Source organism: Pogoniulus pusillus, chromosome 4, assembly GCF_015220805.1.
Source record: "Pogoniulus pusillus isolate bPogPus1 chromosome 4, bPogPus1.pri, whole genome shotgun sequence".
NCBI lineage: Eukaryota > Metazoa > Chordata > Aves > Piciformes > Lybiidae > Pogoniulus > Pogoniulus pusillus.
In genome coordinates, this window is record NC_087267.1 from 34,026,921 (window position 1) to 34,048,611 (window position 21,691).

The window sequence follows — 21,691 nt, forward strand, 5'->3', positions numbered from 1 at the left end:
TAAAAGGTAAGTTGACTAAATCAACCTTTACGGCCAAAAAGAGGTGAAAAGGAACACACATACACAAGTCCTGTCTTTTCTTCTAAACTAAATGAGAAATGTTTTCTTTAAAACATTTTTATGGCAGGGGCAAACTGGTAAATAGTGACCACGGTTAGACAATCAGCATAGACTGACTCAGCTAAACTACAGAAACTCTGGAAAACCCAAAACATTCATCCTGTATTAAGTCAAAAAGGAAGCAATAAATAAATCTGAAAAGCAATCTATTAACATTAAGAATCATTGAAACAAAAGGCTGATTTGATTCAGAGGCCTGATAATGAATGCTGATAGAAGAGAAAATTCTTGTCCCACAACACGCACACTCATGTAAGTTGCTCAAGCCACAGAAGGATTCAACAATCCCTCTTCATGAAGGGAACTGAAAATTTCTTTGCTCTAGTTGGTGTTATTGGTAAACTTAATCACTCCAGACTTAACATGCTCATGAAAATTTGTGGAGGAATGATTAGCAAAATCCTTCGCTAAGGATGGTGCTACAGTCATGAGGAATTAATCAGCAAGTGGTGTTATAACTTTCTGAGGTCACATCCAAAGGTCTTTGTATGGGAATAGCAGAAACAGCATCTGGAAACCTAGCATATTTTTTGGTGCCATAACATGCAGATAATATGTTATTTATTGTATGTCAGAATGCACAGCTGGTGATTGGAAAAGATGGGAGTCAAGGAGAGGATTTATGCAGAAATTGGTCTGTGGAGTTTATTTTGGTTTGCATTCAGTTTCTGCCTTCTTAGCTTCAGTGAACATGTCATCTGTGATCAGTGAATGACATGACAGGCATTGCATAGTCATGACTTTGAAAGTCTCCTCAGCTAGTTTCAAGAGTTATGCAGACTTCCCCAACCAGTATTTCACCTTGCTGTCCACTCAGCTCTCATAGATGGTTTCAAAATACACCTCTCAGTACCCCTCGAGGGACAGAACAGAACTATGAATTAATTTAACCTAGCAGTTCAATCTCTACAAACTTGCTACAAACTAATGAAATTACACGGTCAAGCAATGACAGACTTTTGCTATGCTTAAGCTCCTTTAATGTTACCTTCAAACACCTAAGGAAACAAAAAGCTCTGTCAAGAAAGGGTGGTTATTTAATGGAACGTAAAATTGTGATGGTGTACTTGTGTTACTGTTTAGATAACTTTTACCATTAGGTGTCAGACAGCAGGGGGAAAAGTAGAACATGAAAAGACAATATATTTTCCTTTACTTTACCTTCTTGATTGGAAATCTTTGTTAAAAATTCTCTATTGATATAAATCCTAATGAAAATTTATTTACTTGGCAATGGCTACTTTGTGCAGATTAGGTGAGAAAGGATTACCTCCTTTCCTGCTATTAGTAACACAGATAATGATTTTCTTTGGGGTGAATAGCTTCTTATTTATCTTCAGATGCTTTCCTTGACAGTGACAAAGTCAGGACAAAAGGTCTTGTTTCTTTTGCTACAAGGTGAAAATTTGAGACTGCTTGAGAATTGAGAATCCCCAGGTATTCTCAAGTAACAACCCAAAGGTAAGCTATAGACTTGGGGATGTGTTGTTGGAAAGCCACAGCTTGGAGAGCCACCTGCGGTATTGCTTGATAGTCAACTGAATGAGAGTCAGCAGTGCGCCCAGGTGGCCAAGAAAGCCAATGGCATCCTGGCTTGTATTAGAAACACTGAGGCCAGCAAAAGCAGAGAGGTGATCATTCCCCTGTACATGGCACTGGTGAAGACACAGCTTAAATATTGCATTCAGTCCTGGGCCACTCACTAGATTGAGGTTCTGGAGTGTGTTCACAGAAGGGTAATGAGGCTTGAGGCCAGTGAAGGGCCTGGAGCACATGGCCTACAAGGAGCATCTAAGGGAACTGGGGTTGTTCAATCTGGAGGAGAGGAGGCTGAGGGGAGACTTCATCGCTCTCCATTACAAGAAAGATCTGGACATGCTGGAGTGTGTCCAGAAAAAGGCCACGAGGATGAGCCAAGGGGTGGAGCACCTCTCTTATGAGGACAGGCTGAGGGAGTTGGAGTTGTTCTGTCTGGACAAGAGATAGCTCTGAGCAGACCTTATTGTGGCCTTCCAATATCTGCCGGGGGCCTACAAGAAAGCTGGTGAGGGATTTTTTAGGATGTTGGATAGTGATAGGACTAGGGGGAAATGGATCCAAGCTAGAAGAGGGGAGATTTGGATGTTAGGAAGAAGTTCTTCACCATCAGGGTGGTGAGACACTGGAACAGGTTGCCGAGGGAGGTGGTGGAAGCCTCATCCCTGGATGTTTTTAAGGCCAGGCTAGATGTAGCTCTTGGCAATCTGATCTAGTGGAGGGTGACCCTGCCCATGGCAGGGGGACTGGCACTAGATGATCCTTGGTGTGCCTTCCAACCCTGCCAATTCTGTGATTCTATATCTGAAGGGAGGTTGGAATGAGGAGGGCACCAGCCTCCTCTCTTTGATGACAAGCAAAGGGAACAGAGCAAACTGTTTCAAGCTACACCAGGGGAGGTTCGGACTGGATATTAAGAAATATTTCTTCACTGAATGGGTTCTCAGACATCAGAATGGCCTGCCCAGGGCAGTGGTGGAGTCATCATCCCTGGAGGTGTTTAAGCACAGTGTGGACCAGGTGCTTGGGGACATGATTTAGTGTTGACCCTTCAGTGCAGGGTTGAGGATTGGACTGGATGATCTTAAAGGCCTCTTCTAACCAATTATGTTCTCTGATTCTGTGATATTAGTCACATTTTTTCCCTATTCAGGGTGCCCTCTGTCATTTTGAAGACTGCAGTAAAAAGACCTATTCATGACTCGGTTACCTTAAATCTGGTTTCGTTAACATGCACCACTGCTTTGTAACTGCCTTTTCATTATAGTAGTTTCAGGGTAGTCATGTTCTGGAAAAGGTTTAAAATGTGATGATTCCTCAGGTCTCCTGGGAAGCACTGTTCTGCAAGAAGCTGCTGGCTCCTTGCTCCATACACAGACATTTTGTCACACAGTCATTAGGACAGCTCCTATCACTTTGTCATATTACAAAATTAATGAGTTCTGCTTAGTAACTTTACAAAGCCCCTAAAACAAGACATAGTAAATCCTTCCTGTTTTACTTAAACAGTGAAGTTTCAAGCTCTAATACGGATTGGTATTTGCAGGATCACACATGCAACAGAAAACTGACAGTGTTACAACTGATTCCTGTTGCAAAGTTCATTGGCTTTTTGCTGAAATTTTCTGGCAGTCCCCTCAAGTATTTGGCATCAAGAATTGCTGTTTCTTTCCTCTAAGTGCAATGTCTTATCCTGTTTCTCCTAACCAGTATAATACACTAAAATTACAATGAACCCATCTGCATTTTGCTTTTACATATGAAAGTATTTTCATAATTGCCACATGACACCTTGTACATTTCTGATAGGAGTAGTAATGACACCTTTGCAATGGGAAGTCCCAGTGCAACTTCATCAAATGAGGGGGAAAAAAGATGACGACAGATTCAGCAGCAAGAGCATGCTTACCTTCATATGTTCCACTTTCTAAGAGAGCACCACTTTTCTCCAGTTCCATAAAATCTTCAACAGTGATGAAAATATAGTCCACACCAGGGACTTCCCCCTCCTTATGTGGCCTTGTGGTGCCTATTAGTAAGACAAAAGAGAGATTGTCAGACACATGACCTAAGTCTACAACGATCCTTTCAAAAGTTTTGGAAAATTTACAAAGTAAATTCTGTACCCAACACATTACACAGCAGGTCCTCCTCGTGGGGCTGACATTCAGAACTTTATAGCTATAGATCAAGAGCGGTGATTTTGTCACTCTGCTCTGGTGAAGCTTCACCTGCAGTACTGTGTCCTGCTCTGGATCCCTCAAGACAAGGAGGACAGGGACTTGACAGAGCAGGTCCACAGATGGCCACAAAACTGATCAGAGGGCTGGAACACCTCTGTGTAATGGCAAAAAAGAAGGGAAACTTCTTGTGTTGAAGATGCTGAGTTGAATGTTGGTGGGAAGCCAATGAAGGTAATAAAGATGAGTGTTGAGATGAAGTAGCAACAGAGAAATTGCCTTGGTTGAGATCTTAGATGTGTACTTCTATGAATTCAACCAAGGCCTTGTCTACAATTAAACTGCTTCATAATAGTTTAAAAAATAAAATATTTAGCACACAAAGTATTAATCTGTAAATAGATCTGTAAGGATTATATTCACATTGCTTGTTTCAGTGCCATAAGTAGCCTTGATAAATGGCTAGGCTTAAGGGACCAAGTGATTCAAACAGCCTGCTAAGCACCCACCACACCGCAAAGCTTCTTGTATCAAGTTACTGCCTCTGCTGTCATCTCTGGATGGCAGCTCTCTGTAAATGCCAACAGACAATATTTCACACATGCCAAGAAGAGACCCAGCTTAGCTAGCAGAAGTTGAGAGGCTAAAAGAGAAGCATCTGAATTTGGCCTTGTTTCTTCACAGTCCAATTTATTTTGGTCAGGATATCACTACTTTGACTGAAGCTACTAAATAAAATTCAAGGCTCTAATTGGAAATGGGGCAGTTTTAGCTCCCCCTCAGTCCCAGAACGCTTGACACATCTTAATTTGTTATCAATACTGTAGTAATAACATCACACTCTCTGGGTTTGGTTTCAAGACTGTTGACATTGGAAAGTGGCTAGAAACTGTATCTTCCATTTCCTGGAATAAAGTTTAGCACTGATATTTTGCAGGCGACATTGTCTCTTCTCAGTTAATTCACCACCTAAATCACTGCTCTGTGACTCTCATATTATGCAGTAGTGATTCAGACATCTCTTTAGGTCAGCTAACATCAAGTCTATAGCATCTACATTTTGACATCTATTATATAGACAGCTGCTTTCCAGCCTCTTGAAACATTTCATGTGAGATTAAGAAGACTAAGTGCAATTGCTAGCCATTCTGCTATGTGTATAAACTATTACAATCAACAGAGATCTCATCAATGGCAGAAGCAAGAGAGCTATTCTGCTGCATGCCTGCTAAGAGCTCAATTCAGCTGGCCATACATAGGTCTCTGTGGGATGCCTCAAATACCCATGTGAAGACAGAAGATATGTAAAGAACAAAATATCCTTTGCACTGCCCCAAATACCGAATCTCACTCTAAAAGAAACTTCTGTGCATCAAAGACATTAGAAGTGCAAGGGTCTCTCAGTGCTAATGACAAGACTCTCATTCTCTCTGTGAGTCATGCTGGCCAGTGGTCAGCTTTGCCAAAGCACTGGATGGCCTTCACAATTGTCCAAATTCCTGGTGGTCTGTGGACACAGAGACTTAACGGTGCCTTACGTTATCCAGATGACTTGTCATAGACAACTTTCTCTCCTCACAGGCAGCCTGAATGAGGCAAAGACTGAATGAGCCTGAGAATTTAATATTACAAAAGCTAACATCAGGAATATGTTATGATAAATCTGTAAGACACCTTACTTTATTTATCTGATTTCAATTCCCTTTTCATCTCAAGATTTAAAACTAAAACTCATTTTATGTGTCTGTTTATTTCTGGGAACTTGACATTTGCAGAAATGGATTTGGTAGGATAATTACTGTTGGGTTTCAGGGATGGTATACTAAAAGCACTAAGACACTTGAATTGTCCATAAATATGTTGAATTTACTCCCTATGGAATATTTTACCCCCTGGAATGCAGCAGCATTCTCAAAGATCTCCAACATCTGATGAGATCTGTGCAGAAGCACAGGCATTCTGGCAAGTCTGCACTGCTAACAGTGAGATCTGCATGCTCTCTCCTGATGAATTTTTCACTCTCAAAGTCTGATGATAAGAACTGTATGTTTTCATAAAACACTTTGAAAAATTAAGGCCATGTTATTTCTAGACATGACCCAGAGAAGGAGGTGACATATTTGGTGAGTACCTCTAGGTTACTCTTTCTTCAATATAGGTATCCAGACTAGGATTACCAGAAGTTCATCAATCAGATAAAAATACAAGTTACATAAAGCATGCAGTAAAGCCCTGCTTTGACTTGGAAAGTTGGATCAGATAGCCTCCTGAGTTCCCTCTCAAACTAAATTTTCAATGATTCTGTGATATTATGTGATAATGCACTATGGTTTGTTTTAAACATACAGACATCCAGCCATCCTATTCATCAGACATGCCTCCAGAATCTCACAGGAGGTCCAACAACAGACTTAGTTATCTCTGTGCCTCTCTCCTTTGGTCAACTTGCTTAGAATAGGGTAATGGATTAAATTTTAGATTCTGAACTCCTCTTTTACATCTGAAGCTAAAGACCAGACCTTCCTACCTCTTGTGTTATAGTCATTCTTTTAGATATAGTACACGTATGAGCATGTTTGCATATGTCCTGGACTATGAACTCAGAATTTGTCTAAACTTCTCCTCTTACAATGAAATGCATGGCTGAATTACAGACTAATTCTGTATCCCTAACAGCCTAACTCTAGCCTGTTTGTTCTCCAGTTGAATTGTTCATCACCTATCCCTTTGCTGTGGTAGACCTGATAGGCCCAAAATATAGGCTTGCCCAGGCATGTTCTTCTCCTGTGGTAAACAAGGTACACACACTTAGCCTGTTCTTGCCTTGTCCAAGGCCTATGCTTTTTCCAAATTTGGGTAAAGGAAGCCTATGGCTTCACATAATATGATCAGACTTGGCTAACTGCCATTCTGATTACCTATTCTGTGTCCAAAGGGCAATCAATCTCGGCCCACATTGATATAAAGAGATACACAGGCAAACGCAGTGTGCTCTGCCATGCTGTGATGCTCTACTTGTGCCTGCTGCTATTGCTTACTGCCTTATTGTTTGCCTGGAAACTTCACTGTTGTGAGTTTACCAGGATGAGGCTCTAAATGCCTCCAGGCGATCAGCCTGCATAGCCAGAATGACATCGTGCTAAGATTACATATAACAAGACATCCTGCCTGCACCTGAAAGTCCCCGCGATACACAGATCATCCAGAGGAGCCAGGAGACAAGGTCAGAGATTGTCTGCCTCCCTTCTACAGAAGCCTAGGAAGAAGCAAGTCTTAGCGGCCAACAAGACAGTAACAGCTTTAGCTAGTCCTGGCGAGTTGGATAATAATAATTTTGTGACTAAATACTTCAAGCCTCTTTCTAATTCACCACTGCCTTCTGCCATAAGCAGAAAAGAGCTCCTTGAGTCCATCTGGTGGGCAAGCAGTATACTGACTGCGAGCGGTATTTGGCCACAAGAACATTCTCTTCCAGTTCAATTAATGTTCATATATTTTGCTGATTATTACTAGAACTACTTATTATCTGTAAAATGTTACCATGACTGTGCAAAGAACCAATTATTATCACAATTAGTGGCTGGGGGTGGTGAGAGTTTTGAATATAAAAATTAATAAACAATATTAACTTTGGAAAAAAAAAATCACCTCACATTAATTTCCCCTTCATAACACCCTCCCCTGTGTACACTAGCCATGAGATGGCCTGTATTTAAAGCTGCAGTTAAAACCATTGCTGCCTTCTATTACACTCCAAGATTTCATACAGTTTCTATTTTAAGATTAAACTAATGGATTTTTATGCAAACCAAGAAGACCCAGAAGTCCATTGTAGAATTATCAGTGTGCTACAGTACACAGCATCTTCTTAGGTCAGTATTCCTGAATCTCACCTCCCTGTTAACTTTAACAGGTGGCTAAATAACTACCAGCAACTCTACACCATGTTTTCCTTTCTCCATTTCTCTTGCACCCTGTGGTTTTACTAGGTATTCCAGTACAGAGACAATGAAATCCTTTTTAAAATGGAGAAAAGAGCAAACTGTAATCATGATGTGCATGTGCGCAAGGTGACTCTTACCCCAGGTACAGGAGTTTATTTTTCTTGGTAAAATCCCACTGAGTTCTCTTCCATCCTGTATTTGTCCACATTCCCTAAGCCCAGAGGACCTGAGATCTTGCAAATGGTTAGAACAATTTCCTAGCTAATGCAATAATCAATAGTTATTGTCTCTTTTACTCCTTCACCCTGGAGGAACTGAGTTACTGCTATTAATATTTCCACTTCTATTATACCTTTCTGTAAGCTCCACAGGGTTTCCAACATGCAGGTTTACAGACTTGAAGGCAGTTATTGGAGAATCTTAAACACTCATCAAGATCTAAATGTTGAGGTCTGTATATAGTAATCCTATAGACCAAGGGCCACTTTAGGGTTTCTTTGATTTTAAATTAATGTAGAATTTCTGTTTATAACAGATTTTGTCTTTAACTACATTCCTGAGGACAGATAAGCAAGCCTAAAAGCCATGGTGATTCAAGACTTAAAATTTCACCCCTCATTATTACAGAAACACAACACCTTCTTCTTACACAGCACCAAAGCTTAACAGAACACTCATATTACTACTTATAATAGTCAGCCTTTAACTAATGCAAAATAAAAATGAGAAACCTGTTACTATGACAATATAGGAAAAAATAATATTGGAATTCCATAAAGAAAAAACATGATACTGTATTTGATACTGTTCCCCACAAAATGCTTATAGACAAATTGGCTACTCTGGCTACTCATGGCTTGGATGAGCACACTTTCTGTGTGCTCATCATGCACTGGCTGGACAGGAGGGCCCAGCGAGTGGTTGACAATGGAGTTAAATCCAGTTGGCAGCCACTCACTAGTGGTGTTCCTCAGAGATCTGTGCTGGAACCACTTCTTTTTAACATCGTTATTGACAACTTTGATTCAGGCATAGAGTGTCATCAGTAAGTTTGCAGAAGACACCAAGTTAGGTGGCAGTGTTGATTTGAATGAGAGTAGAGACGCTCTTCAGAGGGACTTGGATAGGCTAGATCAATGGGCCAACATTAATGGGATGAGTTTCAACAGGGCCAAATGCCAGGTCCTGCACTTGAGTCACAACGACCCCAAGCAATGCTACAAGCTTGGAGAAGTGTGGCTGGAGAGCTGCCTGGCAGAAAGGGATCTGGGGGCTGTAATAGACAGGCAGCTGAATATGAGCCAGTAGTGTTCCCAGGCAGCCAAGAAGGCCCATGGCATCCTGGCTTATATTAAAAATTCTGTGGCCAGCAGGAGGGAGGTGATTGTCCTCTTGTACTTGGCTTTGGTGAGGCCACACCTTGAGTATTATGTTCAATTTTGGGCACAGCAATACAAGAGAGATATGGAGGTGCTGGACAACAAAGCTGGTGAAAGACCTGGAGAATATATCTTATGAGGAGTGATTGAGGGAGCAGAGGCTGTTTAATCTGAAAAAGAGGAGGCTGAGGAGAGACCTCACTGCCATCTACAACTACCTGATGGGAAGTTGTGGAGAGGCTGGTGCTGGTCTCTTCTCACAGGCAGCTAGAGACAGAGCAAGGGAGAATGGCCTCAAGCTAAGGTTTAGATTAGACACTAAGAAAAAGTCTTTCATTGAGAGAGTGATCAGGCACTGGAACGAGCTGCCTTGGGAGGTGGTTAAGTCACCAACCTTAGATGTGTTTAAGAGTCATTTGGATGTGGTGCTTAGGGATATGGTTTAAGGTGAATCTTGTAGAGTAGGGTTATAGGTTGGACTTGGTAAATCTTGGGTCTTTTCCAACCTGGATGATTCTGCAATACTTTTAGATCTTGCAGGATCAAAACTGTCAAGGGATGTTTGCACTATGCCTATTTATAACAAATGCAATCTATTGTTGCTGCTGGATAGAAGACACAAAACAAATAGCTTGCAAATAATCATGACCACTCCATACAAGAGAGTGCTGACACACAACTTGTAGGTACATTAGAATTACATGAGCTAGGTCAAGACTGGATTGACACTGACCTTTGATTTCATGAGCACTTCTTGCATCATTCATCAGTTTGCTCTCAAATACAATATTAAGGTTATTCACTGAGCAATTACTGTGGATTTACAACTTCAAGAGGGACAGTTGGCACAGTTTACAAATATTCAAATAACTTCTGAGAAGGAATTATGTGCTGTTCACACTATTCTGGAGCACTTCAAATTCCTTCCTTCTCCACACCTTGAGGGTTGACTGATAGTGCAGATTGGAAAAATGGCCAGCTCATGTAGTGTTTAGTTCATATTCCCATTATTAAGCAAAAACTATATAACAATTAACTTTGGAAGAACTCCACACTTGGAAAGCTCCACATCAGTTATACTGTATAAGCAGGAGGACAGCAAAGAAATACTATGTATCTTTCATAATTTTGGCATCCAAGAATATAATTATAGCATATTGACACTTATTTGGCAGCAAGGTGATCAGCTGGACTTTGAAAATACTTCCACATCATTAATTTTTACCAACACTTCATCTTTGCACAGCAAATAATTGCTATTTTATAGTCCTTAGCAGCATTACAACACCACAATATCCTATGAACAGTGTTTCCATACAGTTTATATGATGGTCAAGAGTCATAGAATCAACCAGGTTGGAAGAGACCTCCAAGATCATCCACTCCAACCTATCCAACCAAGATCATCCAGTCCAGCCCTATCCAATCAACTAGACCATGGCACAAAGTGCCTCATCCAGTCTTTTCTTCAACACCTCCAAGGACAGTGACTCCACCACCTCCCTGGGCAGCCCATTCCAGTGGGAAATCACTCTCTCTGTGAAGAACTTCCTCCTAACATCCAGCCGATACCTCCCCCAGCACAACTTGAGACTGTGTCCCCTTGTTCTGCTGCTGGCTGCCTGGGAGAAGAGACCAACCCTCACCTGGCTACAACCTCCCCTCAGGTAGGCTAAACACTCCCAGCTCCCTCAGCCTCTCCTCATAGGCCTTGTGTTCCAGGCCTCTCACCAGCTCTGTCACCCTCCTCTGGACATGTTCCAGTAACTCAACATCTCACTTGAACTGAGGGGCCCAGAACTGGACACAGTATTCAAGGTGTGGCCTGACCAGTGCTAAGTACAGGGGAAGAATAACCTCCTTTGTCCTACTGGCCACACTTTTCCTGATCCAGGCCAGGATGCAATTGGCTCTCCTGGCCACCTGGGCACACTGTTGGCTCATGTTCAGCCTACTGTCTACCAATACCCTTAGGTCACTTTCTGCCTGGCTGCTCTCCAGCCACTCTGTCCCCAGCCTGTAGCGCTGCTTCGGGTAATTGTGACCAAAGTGTAAAACCCTGCACTTGGCCTTGTTAAAACTCATCCCACTGGCCTCTGCTTACCCATATAGGCTGTCAAGGTCCCTCTGCAGGGCTCTCCTATCCTCCCACAGATAGATGGCTGCACCTAGCTTGGTGTCATCTGCAAACTTACTGATGCTGGACTTAATCCCCTGGTCCAAATCATTCATAAAGCTGTTGAACAGACACAAAAACCTTAGTCCCTACATAGTCCAATACCTACTCATAAATTTTGTGCACATCTCAGTGCTCCAAGTTTAGAGGCATATCATCAATATTCATATTATTACATTTCTAAATTGCAAACTCAGGGCAACCACAGCACACCTCTTCACTATCCAAACACCTTCATGGTTATTTAGCTGATTTGCATTTGCATGCACAGAGTGGTTACCACTGAATGAGGTAAATACAACAGCAAATGCATGTCTTTGCAAAAGGTTTTATAGTATAAATGAAAGGCTATACTAACTCAGCAATAACCCAGCCTTTTTTGCATAATGATCTACTCCTAGATTAATTTTCCAAGTATATGGAAGTGAATAGGCCCTTAATGTGCTTATCTGTTCAAGAAGTTTAGCAAGGATAGGTTTAGTGTTCTGCATCTGGGAAGGAACACCACCATGCACCACTATAGGTTAGGGATTGATCTTTTGGAAGGTACACAGAGAGAGACCTTGGAGTTCTGCTCTATAGTAAGTTATCCATGGGACAACTTACCAATAGTAAATACCAATAGTATTCCTGGGTGCATTAAGAAAAATGTGTCCAGCAGAATGAAGGAGAGTCTCCTCCCTGTCTGCTCAGCCTTATATACACCATTGTGTACAGTCTGGGCTCCCCAGTTCAAGAGAGACAGGGAACTATGGAAGAGAGTTTAACAGAGAGCTACAAGGATAATGAAGGGACTGGTGCATCTCTCTTATGAGGAAAGACTGAGGCACCTGGGGCTGATTAGTCTGGAGAAGGCTGAGAGGGGACCTCATCAATGTCTACAAATATCTGAAAGGTAGCCTGTCAGGAGGATGGAGCTAGTCTCTCTTCAGTCATACCTGGCAATAGGATGAGGGCACAAACTCAATCACAGGAAATTCCATCTTGGCATGACAAAAAACTTTTTGACTGTGAGGGTGACAAAGCCCTGGAACAGACTGCCCAGAGAAGTTGTGGAGTCTCCTTCTCTGGAGATCTTCAAAACCCACCTGGACACACCCTGCCCTAAGGGGACATGCTTTGCAGGGGGGTTGGATTTGATAATCTCTGGAGGTCTCTTCCAACTTATAGCATTCTAGAATTCTATGAAAATATCACAGAATCATAGAATGGTTTCAGCAAGGAAAATCCCTTTAAGATTAAATCCAACCATCAATGTGACACCACCATGGCTATTAAACCATGTCCTGAAGTGCCACATCCACACATTTCTCAAACACCTTCAGGAAAAAAAAACACAACCAAAAAGCAACAAACCAAGCAACAACAATAAAAAAATCATCCATCTAAAGGCTTTTTACTAGACATTCTACTGAAAATTAGTCCTGTAATTGTGCACTGTACAACAGCTTGCTGTGGAAAGCAATGTGCCAGACCATCATGCATGCCGGTAGCTGGAGGGATCCCTCCTGCAGAAACAGGCTGCTAATCTTTAATACATTTCAGCTGAGCCCTTTCTACGACCTTGTACCCACTTTGCCTTAGAAAAAAAATCAACAATGTTTAATTAGCTCTTTTGTTTGTTTGCCAAATTACTCTGGGACACTATTACTGTGAGGAACTTCAACTGTATGGGAGATTATACCTATCTTCTCAAATTGCTAACTGCATTAAGCAGAGAAACACCACATTTGTCTCCATCTACCGAATTCCCAGGTGAAGAGAATAATAAACATAACTTTCAAATAAAGTGATTTAAGATGTACTACAAAGCAGGAAGCTTCAAGCATTTATGATCCTTCTCACAACAACAACATGAAACACAACAGTACAAGCCCCTCCTTGCTATGGGTCATGAAGAGGAAAAGTCTTTTTTTCTTTAAGGATGCAATACCAGCAGTTTCACTAGAAAAATAAATGGAGAAGCAGAAGAATGAGTTCCAGATCCCCAAATATATTTTTTGGGTGCAATAGTTTCAAACTGCCTTAATAAGCAGGTTGTTGGCAAATGTGATCCTGACAGAGACACCCAGGTGTTTAGGCCAGGCACACAGCTGAGTCTCACGCAGCTGGTCACACAATTGCCTCTACCTCCCCTCACCCCACTGAGAGAGGAAGAAAAGTTAGGAGAAAAAGGCAAAGCCTGGTGAGTTGAGATAAAGAGTTGAGTAGGGCAGCATAAATAGAGAAAAACAATCAGGAATAATAATAATAGCAAAGAAAAAGCACACAGAGTAAATAGCACAAAACGTAGCTCTGACCTTGACGGTTCAGCCTATTCTCTCCTGTCTTGTCCTGTGCACCCGATCCTGCCACACGGTACAACAGCCCCATGCTCAACACCCACGCTCACCTGCCTGGCCCTTCCTTATATAGCAGGCCTGACATCAGCATGGTATCAAGCCCCCACTGGCTGGTTCAGCTGCCTGTCTTGGCTCTGGGCCCCCTCAGCTTCATCTGAAGGGGGAGAAAAAATCCAAACCCCACCCCACACCAGAACCATACCCTAGCCAAACCCAGCACAGCTGGTTCATCAATTCAGCACTAGCAACGGTGCAAACTGCTCCACAGTGGGGCAAACCCAGGCTTTTTCAGTCGCTGAGCTGTGAAACTGCAGCATTATTTGCAACTTACCTGTACACACAGGAAAATCAACATTGGCAGAAACAGCACGTTGTAACCATCCCCAGAACTTTCTGTTCAAGTTTCAGTAGAAAAGAATCACTTTACCAGATCTTAACACACAGTTAACAGTTTTGTGTTTAATTCACATGAATGTTCATGTTTATGGAATTCACGTGAATTAAAAGGAAACTTTCCAATTCCTGTGCATCATTAGCATGCACTGATACTAGTAGAGGCAATTTATTAACTCCATGGCACAATCCAGTCTCCACTGAAATTAATTAGAGAATTTGGAGCATATCAGATTAAATCCTTTAAAAAAACCCACCAAAATCCTGATCCAAATTAGAGAAGAATAGATTTAGACTTGATGGTAGGAACAAGTTCTTGACCGTGAGGGTGGTGGAGCATTGCAACAGGTTGCCCAGGGAGGTAGTTGAGGCCTTACCCCTGGAGATATTCAAGGTGAGACTCATGTAGGCTCTAAGCAACCTGCTCTAGTGGAGGATGTCCCTGATGACTGCAGGGAGGTTGGACTAGATGACTTCTGGAGGTCCCTTCCAGCCTTCTATGATATTCTTAACATTTTTTAGTACTCTTTGGGATTAATGATGATGTTTCACTCTGAATTTTCCTGAAGTAAAATGTCCTGTTGTGAAAAGCAGTCTTAAGTGAATGTGTCCTAGGTTGCAGTGCCCACATTCTATAATATTACATCATTTTTAGGACCATAGATTTTATAATGTAAAACAGAGGCCATGACTTCATGGATTTGAGATCTACAATATGCACAGCAACAGATAAGCTTGTCCTTAATGGAAATAAAATGCATTCAGCCTGCAGTTCTTTATATTTTCCCTTTTGGTAAATTTGAGACATATGCCTTAAGTAAGCTACATAAGCTTCTGCCTGGTGGTTATCAGGATGACTACATTCCAGATGCATGTATCCATTCAAATACTGGTTTTCAAATTCCCTATGCATTCAGTATCTTCCCATTAAACACAGTCTGGGTTTTCTATTTGTTCTTTTGGTTCCATGCAATGTGACAGACAGTGTACAGTGCACAGAAAAACAGCCCAAAGATAATTTATGCATTTAAAAAATTAAGTCATATTGGAGCTGAACAGCAAAATAAAATCAGGAGATTAGAATGACATTAGTTCTATCTGAGGTCTACTGGTAGAATCATAGAATAGCTTAGGTTGGAAGGGACCCCAGGGACCATCTTCTCCAGCCTTCCTGCCATAGGCAGGGACATGTCTCACCTAGACTCAGCTGCTTAAGGCCTCATCCAAGGCCCTGAACAGACCCAGGGAGAGGGTATCCATAACCTCCCTGGGCAACCTATTCCAGAGTCTCCTCACCCTTGTACTGAAGAACTTCATCCTAAGATGTAGTCTAGGCCTACTCTGCCTCAGCTTCAAACCATTGCCCCTTGTCCTATTGCTAGACATCCTTATGAAAAGTGCCTCTGCAGCCTTCCTGTAAGACATCTTCAGGTACTGGAAAGTAGCTCTAAGACCTCCCCTGGAGTCTTCTCTTCTCCAGGCTGAACAACCCCAGCTCCCTCAGCCTATCCTTATAGCAGAGGTGTTCCAGTCCTTGGATCATCTTTGTGGCCCTCTTCTGTACTTCTCCAACAGCTCTGTGTCCTTATGATGGGGACACCAGAACTGGATGCAGTATTTGAGGTGGTAGGAAGTTTATTTACTTGTTTATTAATTTGAACCACTGGAACCAGCGAGATACCCAGATGAAAAATGCAGCACAAGAGCTGTAGGCTGAGGCAGATTTCTTTCAAATAAACTGTGACATATGCAGAGCTACCCATGACACCATGGGAGACTGACCACTGCACTTTCCCACAGTTATCCTGGGACAGGCACCAATACACCAAGTGTTTCTCTACAAAAGTACATGACTCCTTATCTGATAATAATTGTATGAATTTGGTCATGTTCCTGCTGCTGGCAAATTCCTCATAAACTCTACAGAGGACTTTCTTTCAGGAACAACTCTGACCCAGCATTAAGCCCAGGTACAGGAGTTTCATTGGCAGCACAGCATTTGAGCAAATAAACCATCTATTTTTCAGTAGCTTTGCCACGAGTATCTTTTGAGATGCTAACAAAAGAATTCAGAGAAGTGTGAATGTTTTGTGTCAAGTTACACATGGAATATTGCAGAAGACACTTAGAAAAACAGTCATAAAATCTACTGCTAATGCAAATACCATAAATACTTAAAATATGTTTATGAGATTCCTGGAAAATATATTGGGTGCATTAAGAAAAGTGTGTCCAGCAGGTTGAGGGAGGTTCTCCTCCCCCACTACTCAGCCTTAGTTATACCACATCTGGAATATTACATAAAGTTCTGGGCTCTCCGGTTCAAGGAGGACAGGGAACTACAAGAGAAAGTTCAACAGAGAGTTACAAGGATGATGAAGGGACTGGAGTATCTCTCTTATGAGGGGAAAGACTGAGAGACCTGGGGCTGTTTAGTCTGGAGAAGAGAAAAGGACCTCATCAATGTCTACAGATGTCTGAAGGGTGGCTGTCAGGAGGATGGACCCAGTCTCTTCTCAGTGATACTCAGCAACAGGACATGGGGCTACGGACATACACTCAATCAAAGAGAGGCTGTGGAGTCTCATCCTCCGGAGATCTTCAAAACCCACCTGGATGTGTTCCTGTGTGACCTGCCCTAAGTGGTTCTGTTTTGCAGAGTGGTTGTACTTCCCTTCCAATCTCTGGCATTCTGTGATTTTATGATTCTATACCACTTGTTGTTATTAACATTATAAAAGATGTTCTGCATGATTTAGGCAGCTTACACATATTAGTACAGAGAAGTGAACAACCTGCTTAAATCATACAGAGACCAAAGTGCATCTTGAAAGTTCTCTCAATGCATGTAATAACAACTTTAAAACTAAAAAAACACCAATATTCTCATTCACTCTCTGTATTTTAGTCAAACTCAGGAAGCCAGCTAGCTTGTTTAATGTCTATTTAAGAGTATATTTTAGAAGGATTTGTGAAGTTGTGAGCTGTCACTACTAAATCTCTGAAAATATTTATAAATGGATTTTCTAAATCTACAGCCTTACTTGGAAAGGCTTTAAAGGATGTAGAACAGGCTACCATAAACCCCATCCACTGATGTATTCCTAAACAAACTAATTTCAGCTGTCTTGGAAGTTTGTATCAGTAACAGAGAAGGGTCGATGAACTAATCAATGCTATGAAACAATAAAAGGATTTTAAGGGCTATTTACTGATTGAGGCAGATGGCATAGAGAAAAATAAGGGGAGTTTATGCTTAAAATAGGGAACCTACTTAGTATGTGTGAATGAAATAAAATTATCTGTAATTAAAACGAAGCAGACTCTAGACACAAGTCTCTGTGTTCTTGTACTGTACCTCTGAACAGAGTCTATATAAAAGGGCACCAGAGCAAGAGTCAATGCAGAGCACATCTCTTCTGCATCAAAAGTACTTTGGAAAGGTATAACGGCAGAAAGGTAGAGGAGAGTTACAAGTTGCTCCATTTCCATTATCTTCCAGTCCAGTTTGTTTTGATGGTTTTATCCCTTGGCTTTCATGCCAAAAGGTGACATACACAGCCAACTCTCTGTACCACTCAACAGGTAGCTGGACTAGAGCTTGGTGTGGTGAGAAAAAAAATGTTCATATATAATGACAGACACAGTGGCACCCATTTTTAATGAACAGGATTCGAATGAGTGACTGTGCAATAGAATCATAGAATGGCTTACGTTGGAAGAGACCTCAGAGATCGCACTATGTGTAACACCTCTAGAAGATTCACAGCTGAAATCCCTGATGGTTAACTGCTACCCAGACAGCAGAGCAAATGCTGAACTGAGACACAGTGAACTGCATTCCCTCAGTAGGGATTCTCTCAGTGGCAGACAGGACTTTTTATTGTGGAATGCCACCACATGCTGCAAGAAGGCTTTAAGCAGAAGGAGAAGTCATGCTGTGGGATTGCTTCCCAAGCCGCACTGCTCTGTCTGTGCAGCTGGAGGTTACAGGCTATTGAAAGCTGTACCTCTCAGGCATGCTGGCATGGCAAGCACATGTTTTCTTGTCTGCTTCTAGACTAACAGAAAGTATCCTGCTCCCTCCTTCCATATCTTATTTTCCATTACAAACAGCACAAGTAGGTTATAAATTATAATGATGTCAACTCATTGGTAGAAACTTTTCTGTTCCCCTTCTTCATCCGCTGTTTCTCATAGAGAACAAACTTTTGACTGAAATCTGAACTTCTGCAGTAAATTTGAAGGAAAAGCAATGTTTGATTTTTTTTTTCTAAAAAGTCCAGATTAAAACAGTGGGAGAGAAAATGTATTCTCCTTCTTTCAGGTAAGTTAATGTATCATGGAACACTTCTAGTATATTATTCAGAAAAGAAATGTTTTACTATGAAATCATCATAGGTTTTTATATGAAATTATTTTCTCTAAAAGCATGACCCTCCACAGCTATTTGAGACAGATTTCTTCCCATCTGTTTTCAGAAAAAAAACTACAACCAAGCAAACCACAACCCTATTTGCAGCTTAACTCACATGAAAAAACCCAACCCAAACCAAACAACAAAACTTTCCTCAATAACAAACTGAATAAATTATTTACACGAGACTCATTATCTTACAGCATACTCAAAAGCTTAAAAGCACATGCTGCAGATTTAGATACTGTGACTATCTTCAAGTTTTTAAAAGAAACTTTAAAAGCCTTGCTCATTCCTCTTTTGAAGACAGGAAAAAAATAGGCTTAGCTTTAACTTCAAAGGAGTCAAATAAAGTGAAGGTGAGGGAATAAACGTCACGTCATTCTGAATGCAAGACGGCCCACTGCTATTCTTATCTCCTACAGGAATTATTTCTCAGGTGTAACTACAGCACTGGTGAAGGTCATTTCATGAAGACTGCATGCTCTAACTAACAGACGATTTCCCTGTTTTAGAGGAACATCAGTGTTATGTGGAAGGTTATGCCTGAATAAAGAAGGGCTTGAAACAATCTGAAAGATTTCAATTCCAAGTGTGACTTTGCTACTCTTCTTCTATGCACCAGCTGAAAGAGCTGTTGGTGAGTGGCAGGTGTTACTCTGGTTGGCTAATTAAAGTTGCTGCTTTTCATGCACAGTGAGACTTGTTTTTCTGATGAGTTGCAATGACCAATCTTGAAACATTCAATTCAGTAATCACTAGATATGTTAATTCTACTTATTTTAACTCCAAACAAGTAACAAGAAATGCTGACAACTTATGACACAGAGCAAATTAAATGTACCTATGTAAACCTGAAACATATCAAATTATATTAATTTTATTTTTTATGGATGTAATTAGTTACTGTTTAAGAATTTGTATATCTGATAAGTATTGTCAGAAAACTGAATTCCCTGAAGTGTGGGTCAGTGATTCTAGCTTGCCAGCTACCAGGGAATGTGAATATTCCTTACTTATGTCCTTTTTATCTCCTTTTAAGCATCCTAGCATTTCTGCTTCTTCAAAATCCAGTTCATGAGCTCTGTATAACTATGTACTGTATTGCTACTTCACACTAGTCAGCTCTCTGACCCAAGTTCTAACACAATGGGTTTTTTTCTGGTACCACATTAATGCAGTGGTCTCTTAATCTAAGTATGCACAAGTGCCACTGCATTCAATAGTGGTACAATCTGAGAGGGATTTATAACATGAGAATGGTGTACATGTCACACATCCATTACCCAATAAAGAGCTCACACTGTTGAATGACCTCATATGCTTGTCATGAAGCATGCTTCATGTTCAGCCACTATAGTGGCTCAAGGTCCTGCTGGTTGTGTTGGTTTTTTTTTTTTTTTTTTTTTTGGTTGGTTGGTTGGTTTTGGTTGTTTGTTTGTTTGTTTTCCCAGAGAGGAAATTAAATGGGGGGAAAAAAATTCCATTGTAGATTTTTGGTGCTTTTCTTTACTAACACAATACTATTCTGCTGCTCCATGCTAATTTTAAGCCCCTAAAAAGAACGCCCAGCTTCCATTGATGATTTCACAAGTGTGCTGATACAATTCAGTGCAGGCCTCTGCTGTACAATCAAATGTTCAAGACCTGCTGTGTATTCAACAGAGGGTGATTTCAGTTAGCCTGACACTGCTACCTCCTGCAGTGACTTCAGAAGACATTTCAGATTAGTAGCTTTCTGCTTGTTAGCCTCCAGTGTGTGTTTAAAGTTAGGTGAGGTGAACCCAAGGTAAAGCATATTTGCAACAAACCCCAGCAAAGGTGCTTTCACAATACAAATCCAGCCAAGGCCCTTGAGGTCCATGGTGTTTTCCCCCAACAGCTAACTAATATGTGCACTAAGAAACTTCTAACATTATGCAAATATCACTTTTCTGAAAAGCACTTTTCTGAAATATAGCCCCAGATACCCAGAGCAGTTCATACTTAGGAGGAATTTATCTGATGGTAAGCTGGATCTGCATATGTCATTGTGTAGTTCACTTAGTTGTGATTGTTTCAAATGACCTCTGACGATCCAAAAAGTGAGAAAGCCTCCTGACTCTCACCTGAAAACCATTTCACTGACAAATGTGGCAATTTTCCAACTAGTGTCAAATTCAACAGGTTATCGATACCCTCAAAGTATAATAGTTAACTAGAAGCTTTGTCTATGAGCAGAATGCGCTTCTGAATCAAAGCATATAAAGAAGATAGGTAACCAACAATAAGCCACTGGAATATAAACTAGCTTCTAAAATCTAGAATAAAATGCTAACAAAGAAAAGAATTGACATAATAAACCAATATGTCCTCGGCAGACATCTGTTTTTGAGCTTACCCACAAGAAGGGATGTGTGCTGTGTGTTTACTTCCGAGAAGTCAGAGAAAATCTGATATATCTCAGACCACTTTTAAGACCCAAAATTAATTATATCTGGACATACAACATGAATGAAGCAGAAAGATTTGCACTGACAAAAAAAAAAAAAAAGGACAAAAATCCAAAGAAGCAAAAGTTAAATAGGATGATTTTATCCTGGGGAATGTGTGGAGGAGAGTTGTCTCCTTCAGGGTAACTTTTCAGCATCACGATCCTTCCTAGGCAAGATAGAGTCCCTATAGTAACACTACAGGGGTGACCTGCTACCAGTGGTATTGCTGGAGAAGAAGACAGGAAGTTTATTTTGGCTCAAGATCCTTCCTTGCATATTTGTGGCAAACAACATTTGTCACTAAGCTGTTCAAACATGAATACTGCTGTGCTCACTTAGTATTAGTCAGGACATACTGCTGTATGCAGACTTGCCAAATCTCAGCTAATACTGCTGTTCCAATTACTTCTCTGGGGGAGAACATCAAGCCCTGGAAGGACCAATGGATTGCCTCAATCTTTACTGGAACAGCAACACATCAACATTACAAGCATCCATGATCAGCAGAAGGTAAGAGTCACTCTCTCTCCTCAGTTACCAACAAGCCTCACGTTTACCACGTAGAGGACTACTTTTACACAGCTGTGGAATGAGCTCACCTTGGATAACATCTAAATCATGTACTTTCTCTGCTAGGTTGCCAAATTTAATTTCAACTTTATTTCCCACTTTGTACTACTGATTTTTCACCAACAGATGTGGAACTCCAGAAATCCTTCAGAAAATACTA

General features: G+C 41.1%; 1 protein-coding gene across 1 annotated transcript in view; it reads right to left on the minus strand.

Moving 5' to 3' along the window:
• MAGI2 (membrane associated guanylate kinase, WW and PDZ domain containing 2) overlaps positions 1 to 21,691 on the minus strand; it is a 760,890-nt gene that overhangs the window by 306,553 nt on the left and 432,646 nt on the right. The window contains 1 exon segment of the mRNA XM_064142561.1: positions 3,566 to 3,685. Within this exon segment, the coding sequence (XP_063998631.1) occupies positions 3,566 to 3,685 (120 nt within the window).